This window comes from Megachile rotundata, chromosome 1 (genome assembly GCF_050947335.1).
Source record: "Megachile rotundata isolate GNS110a chromosome 1, iyMegRotu1, whole genome shotgun sequence".
NCBI lineage: Eukaryota > Metazoa > Arthropoda > Insecta > Hymenoptera > Megachilidae > Megachile > Megachile rotundata.
The window spans coordinates 24,886,175-24,892,891 of record NC_134983.1 but is presented as its reverse complement, the minus strand read 5'-3'; the positions used below and the strand labels follow the sequence as shown (position 1 = coordinate 24,892,891).

Sequence of the window (6,717 nt, the reverse complement as noted above, 5' to 3'; positions counted from 1 at the left end):
AGACGCTGCGTTAAACTTCGATGAGCTTCTGTTCGTTTAACTGCTCGATTCTATCGAGAAATTAGCAATAAACACGCGTTCGATCACGTAATAAAAATTAATTGTACAAGGAATATTCGAAAGAAAACCGTTAAAAATAGCAGCGTTAAAGCCAGCTCCTAGTGTGGCGTACGTGCTGGGATTCAGGTATTCGACCCTGACCGACTTTCGTGTCTTCGACCAGCGTACACTGTACTCTACCCTCGTACCCCTTCTCCCTGCATTTCCTTCTTTTCTTGCATCGCTCAAAGCGTTTATAATACCGGAAAGATATCCTTTGCTCGTTATTCTGCTTTCGTTTTCGAACAGTAATTAATCATTTTTACGATCTAATACAATACACACTGCATTACGACCAGTCCACGATATAATACGATACACGAATCTATAAATATGTATGTAGGCACATGCTTCCGAATTTTTCTATTAATCGATTATATTTTTAACGTTATTGTTTTTTTCCGCTTGCTATTGTTCAACTCAACAAGATATTTTATTGATTTTATTTTTTTCTTGATTCTATATCGATTTAGTAATATCGTGAACCGTGGTCGACTTTACTAAACTATCGGTACCATCGATAGTACCGTATATCGATACTTTCGATATACCGCTGCGAATACCCTGTGTAGAGGTTATGTACGTTTATGTATAACCTAGCGAATCGACGTGTCTCCGGATTTTCCATTTTTGTCAGGTAAATGTAATCGTTGTACGACAGTCGGTGTAGTTTTCTTCGTTTTAAAAAGGACGAAAAATGAATTAGATATTATCGAACATTCAGTGAAATAGTAATTTAGTGGAGAAAAATACGATAATCGTCGATGTCGTTTTGTACATTTTAGTGATCGGTCATGTATATCTCGGGAATCAGAAGGTGGTTGTTCCAATTAAATTCGGAACAAGTTAATCATGTTTCAAGATTTCGATGTCCCAAGCGAAAGGGTTTGTACAGGAACATTCAGTCTAAAGTGGATCCAAAGGTCGTAGCTCTACGCGAAAAAATATTATATTGTGATCATCTGGATCTTGATAAAGTGCGAATGGGACATAAAATGCGTTTAAGGCAAACCCAAATGGAAAAGAAACAGAAAGAAAAAGTACAGTTTCATAAATTGACATACGAGCCTATATTTAGCGTTATGCTCGATAACGAAATGCAAGAAGAAAGTAAGGAAGAATCGCGTCGAGCGAAATTAGAAAATAATACGAGCATAGATATCGAGAAACAGGCCAAGTCTCCGTATATGCCGTACGCGACAACAGCCTCTTACGAAATTATTAACGATGATAAGTTTGAAAAATATGTACAATTACAAGAGAGATATTTAGAAATGAGTGGGAGCGGCTCGGAGGCTAAAAATTCGCTGCATGGGAAAGCGAATAACGATAACGATCGGTACGCCGCGTTACCAGAAGGAGAGCTGTGGAAAGTTCCAAAGTCTTGGATGTTCGATTACGAACAATACGACGAGACTCCGATCGACGCGACATGGTACAAAAGTTACGGTACACCGGACCCTGCTTCTCCAGTTAGCTCTGTACCTTGTGGCGGATGCGGCGCGTTATTGCATTGTAAAGATGCAAAGATTCCGGGATATCTACCGTCAGAATTGTTCTCGAATCAAGCAGAAGAGGATTTGAAACTAACCATTTGTCAAAGATGTCACTTCTTAAAGTTTTATAAGGCAGCATTAAAAGTCAACGTGTCGATAGAAGATTATCCGAAGCTATTGAAAGTAATTAAAAGAAAAAAATGTGCCATAATTTTGGTAGTAGATCTGACCGATTTTCCTTGCAGTATCTGGCCAGATTTGAAAAGCATCATGCACCCTTTTACCCCCATCTTTTTAGTCGGCAACAAGGTGGACGCGTTACCCAGAGATCGATCTACCGCGGTGTTTCTGACTCGTATCAAGCAATTATTAGCGGACACGGTCGTTGACATAACTGGAATATCGAAAAAAAACATTATGCACGTGGAAATTATATCCGCTTTGACCAGATTCGGTATAGAAGAGCTTATAAACAAGTTACAATATAAATGGTCGGTCAGAGGTAGGTGATACGTGTTTATTAGCAATATATTTGTTGTACGAACATAGTAGACCCGATGGATGGGTATTGGTAATGTCTTGGGAATTTCAGGTGACGTTTATTTGGTCGGGTGTACGAACGTTGGAAAGTCCACTTTATTCAATGTTTTATTGAACTCGGATTACTGTAAAGTACAAGCGATTGATCTTATACCGCGGTCAACCGTATCTCCTTGGCCTGGAACAACGTTAAATTTATTGAAATTTCCACTTTTAAATATGAATAGCGAACGATGCGAGTTAAGAACGAGAAGACTGATGAGGGAACAACCGCTAAAACAGGAATTGATGAAATACAGAAACGAAGAGTTTAAGCGAACGAGAAAAATCAAGTACGCGACTTTGAAAGGTATTTGAAAGTCGAAATGTTTTCTCCGGTTATGATCGACCGACACAGGAAATTTTCATTGAAACGATTTGTTGCATATTCGTAACGCGAAGGACACGTTGGACGAACGTTTAGCGCGAACTCCACGGCAAACGAGCCGTTCGATTCTTTCGTGGAGAAATCGCACAAGTTTATGAGTACGAAGCCCACGTTCGACGAGTCCGCGCCAGAGTACAAAGAGAGCCGATGGTGTTACGATACGCCGGGTACAGTACAAACGGACCAAATACTAGATTTACTAACGACAGACGAGCTGATGTTAACCTTACCGAAAGTCACCGTATTACCGAGAACGTTTGATTTTAAACCGGAACACACCGTATTCGTGGCTGGTCTAGGAAGATTAGACTACGTAGACGGCAGACGTCTTATTCGGTATTCGATTTATATCTGGCATTAATCGGAAAGAGAGAGACGAGCAACAAGAGCGAATTTCCAAGTAATCGTGTATTCCTTTGAAATAGATGCACCCTGTTTACGAGCAACGAATTACCTATAACGATATGTTACACGGACGTTGCGGACGAGGTGTACGATCAATTGTTGGAAACCGAAGCTTTCGTTGTACCTAGCAACGAACCAGAACGGTTAAGAGTTTGGCCAAAATTGGAATCGAAAGAATACGAAGTTACCGGCATCTATAAGGAATCCGCCGCTGACATCGTGTTATCGAACGCGGGTAAGTTTTACGAGCGAGAGACGCGAGGATGAGGGAAAATCAAAACGATACAAAGTATAATATCGTTTAGGTTGGATCGCTATCACGCCAGCAAAGAACGAGAAGGTCGTATTGAGAGCGTGGACGCCACAGGGCCGTGGCATACATTTAAGGAGGCCGGCACTGTTGAGTAAATCCGTGCATTTTCGAGGATGCAGGATACCGAATACACCGTTGTATACACTAGGACGACAAGCGTACGGCTCCAAGTAAATTGGAGCAATTTTTCTACGTATTGGTAATTTATTGATTTCCTCGAAGTTACACATAGACATTGTCGACGAGGCGTTGCACAATTTTTAAAATACATTGGCTTCTTGAGCTCGACGTCTCGCTTGTTTGTGCATTCGCTTGTAAAACCGTTCCAAATTTGTATAAAAACCGTGGTTCGCTTCGTCTCGAGGTTGCAGATGAAAATCATAATATTCTGAAATACTAAAATGTTTGTTAGAAAGAACGTTGTACGTTGCGTTATTTATTTGCCTTAACACTTGAGGAAACACGTACTTGTTCGGCCTGCAATTCTTGTCGAGGCCACGCGGCTTTCCCTCCGGGTCCAGAGGGTATCGATATCTCGAGCATTGTCTGCAATGGAGAAACGTCCGAAGCGTTTAAAGGGAATATCGCGCATCGTACGAGTAGAAAAACTTACGCGGTGACCGAAACGAAATCATCGTCCTTCGTGGGTGTGTAACAAGGAGAATCGGCGAAAAAACATTGGCGAGTTTCAACGTCTTTCAGGCTGTTCCGTTTGCATTCGTCGACGATAGGCTCGCGTTCGCAAGAAAAATAACATTTGTACTTGGAACAGACAGGACAGCCGTCGAAGATGTGCAAATTATCGCAAACGGCGGAAAGACGATGGTTTTTTTTCCCAGTGGCGAGGAGCTCGCATCGACGATTCGAGCTCTCTCGCGGCGGATGATAGCACTCGTTGCTTCGAGGTTCTTCACCTTGATACGAGTTTTCAAGGTTACTCGACTCGTACCTCGTACTGCGAAAACGTTTACGCTCGATACGTGTTTGCGACACTCTTTGCACTTCGCTATCGGTACTCACGAACGGTAAATTGGAAGCCTGCTGGTTTTTGCTCGACTGTGACAGACCCTTCTCTGCCTGATGATACCTTTGGCGGGTCGTTTTCTGTGCGCGCAGCTACGCTGTTGACATAGCGCGAAAGCGAACAGGAGAGAAGATTCGTGGAGCAAACGAAGACGGGGAGGGGGGGAAGGTTCGAAAAGCGTGTAAGGGACCGTGATACGCAACAAGTCGTCCCCGAGACGGTAGAGAAGGCTGTTACGTTTCCTTCGAGAACACTTGTTGCGCTCTCGGGTCGCGTTAACGTTTAAGAGTCGTTTAAAAGTCGCGTTACCTTGGAATCGATGGTCTTGGGATTCACCACGTACGCTCGGTCGACGTTGGTGCAGCAAACTCCGAGTACCTCTTCTATCACCGTTCTCGTCGAAATTTCGATCTTGGGCGCTATGATACCCTGTACGAACGATTCGATCGACGATGTATAAGATCGTTACGCGTGTGTAATGTAGCGCGGTGACAACAGCCAGAGGAAAATACAAACGGGAAAATATTTGCTCGGGTCCATGAGCAGGTCAACGTCGACTCCGGCCAACAGACCCTTGTAATTCGCTACCGGATACAATACATCCGCCAAGTTCGTCTCGAAGGTAGCCAAGATAATGGGCTGGTCGTTGCACGGGCTGAGCCACTGTATCAATTCCGCGTAGATAAACTCTTGCTCCAACTTCCGTTGCAACTCTGTCAAAGTAGCCAGCCGTGTGAAAGTTTTCTTAAAGTTAAACTCGTCGTGAAATAATAGTGGAAAAATCGGTGATACTCTGTGAGATTCAAGGGTAGAACCGAGACTGGTTATTCGTAGCGCAACTTTGCCGTTAGGACACAGCCATACGCCGGGACACGTTATCTGAAACGTTAGTTTTCGATCGTTCGACGCAGTCTGGATCGATTACGCTCGTTCGGGAAATAGGTAGAAGATGCTCGCGATACGTACGGCGTGCAGCTCTAATCGTATCTTCACGCAGAAACCTTTTCCTGCCATGACTTGGCCGATTCGCCGATGCGCTTTTATCCGCGGTTAGATTAACATCCTCTTCGCGGCTTACGAACGCAACGTCTACCGGAAACGTTGAAATTTGATCGCGCGTAAACGCCCAGTCACGGTCCGACGATTTTTCTAGTCTCGGGAGGAACGCGTATATACCCGCTTAACGGACTCGTGCCATCTTGAAGCGGGATCAGCGTCGGGTTCGTTGCCAGGTGACGGTACCGTCACAACATCGATATTGAATTTTCCCCGAGATCGCTTCGGTCTCACGTTCTCGAGTCGCTCAGAAATTTCGCGGATGCATGCTTCGTAACGATCATTTACGTTGTCTTCGACATGTTTAACGCGTTGAAAATAGAAGAATGTCGATTGACGCGCTCTTCGCGCCATTGCTTCCTCGAACGGCCATCGAGACGATATTCGAGAAAAATTCCTCGGAAACGAGGACATTCTACTTTGAAAAGTTCGCGATACCGCCAATCAAATACATTTTTTTCTATCCAATATACTTTGCAATAGTGTATATATATATATGTACTTTTCATAAAAGAAACGAAGGGAATGATTTTTTATTAAATCATATATGTAAGAGAAAAGTTTGTTTTTCCGTCGAACGAACAGGGAATCGGATAAAGTTAATACGGTGTATATACGGTATACAGACGATTAAAAAATAGATAGAAGCGATTAAAATCGAAACTGCGTTTCGTCGACGCAGGCACAAGAGGTCGATAACGAACTTTTAAACAGATATCTCGATACTTTGGAGTAGTTTAGATTTTCAGAAGGAAAGAATTCAGATTTTCAGGAGGGAAGAATTTGGAGTTTTATGCTCTAAACGGTATTCCGGTGAATTTCTCGACTGGTAACCCTCGTTGACTGTGCCGTATATGAATCTCGTTAACGATGAAATCCGTGCGAGTTCTGGGAAAGCGTAATCTTGGATCGTCCGTTAGGGGTATCAGAGGCTTCGAGAACCAGCCGTATCTGCGCGTGAAAAAGCTGCTAAAGACGGTTGTTTCGAGAGAGAATACAGAATATAGATATTATAGGAAATAAGTCGTACTCCATGTTAACGGTCGGTGGCCTGAACTCGTAGATGTCCGTTGGTACCGAGATCAGACGTTTGGTAATTAAATCGACGTATTCCTGACGCACTTCGGACGCTGGGATCGCGTCGTGCTTCGCATAAAATTTACCGGTCAGAGGTTGGTTTCGACCGATCGCTACGAACTTCTCCTGTAAACGTATATATTTTTTTTCTTTCTCGAATCTTTCGGTGTACACTCGTAATTTTCTAGGATCCATATCGAGGGATTTTCAAGGTTTTTATCGCGTTCGTTCGACCGGTCAGCAAAATTTTCCAGGCGTACCGAAATTTCGCGGTTCGAAA

At 43.3% G+C, this 6,717-nt stretch overlaps 2 protein-coding genes across 2 annotated transcripts; one reads left to right on the top strand and one right to left on the bottom strand.

Annotated features, from left to right (window-relative positions):
• Window positions 1–479: 479 nt before the first annotated feature.
• LOC100882065 (nitric oxide-associated protein 1) lies at window positions 480–3,698 on the top strand. The gene is made up of 6 exons (XM_012298767.2): window positions 480–736; window positions 885–2,097; window positions 2,188–2,484; window positions 2,577–2,898; window positions 2,988–3,202; window positions 3,273–3,698. Exons 2-6 carry the CDS (start codon window positions 894–896, stop codon window positions 3,452–3,454), a joined length of 2,220 nt encoding a protein of 739 aa, XP_012154157.2. The 5' UTR covers window positions 480–736; window positions 885–893; the 3' UTR covers window positions 3,455–3,698.
• Window positions 3,699–5,874: 2,176 nt separating this feature from the next.
• On the bottom strand, window positions 5,875–6,635 carry LOC105664349 (uncharacterized). The gene is made up of 2 exons (XM_012298766.2): window positions 6,391–6,635; window positions 5,875–6,311 (listed from the first exon to the last, which is right to left on the bottom strand). The coding sequence occupies exons 1-2, from the start codon at window positions 6,630–6,632 to the stop codon at window positions 6,152–6,154; spliced, it is 402 nt and encodes a 133-aa protein (XP_012154156.1). The 5' UTR covers window positions 6,633–6,635; the 3' UTR covers window positions 5,875–6,151.
• Window positions 6,636–6,717: the final 82 nt, after the last annotated feature.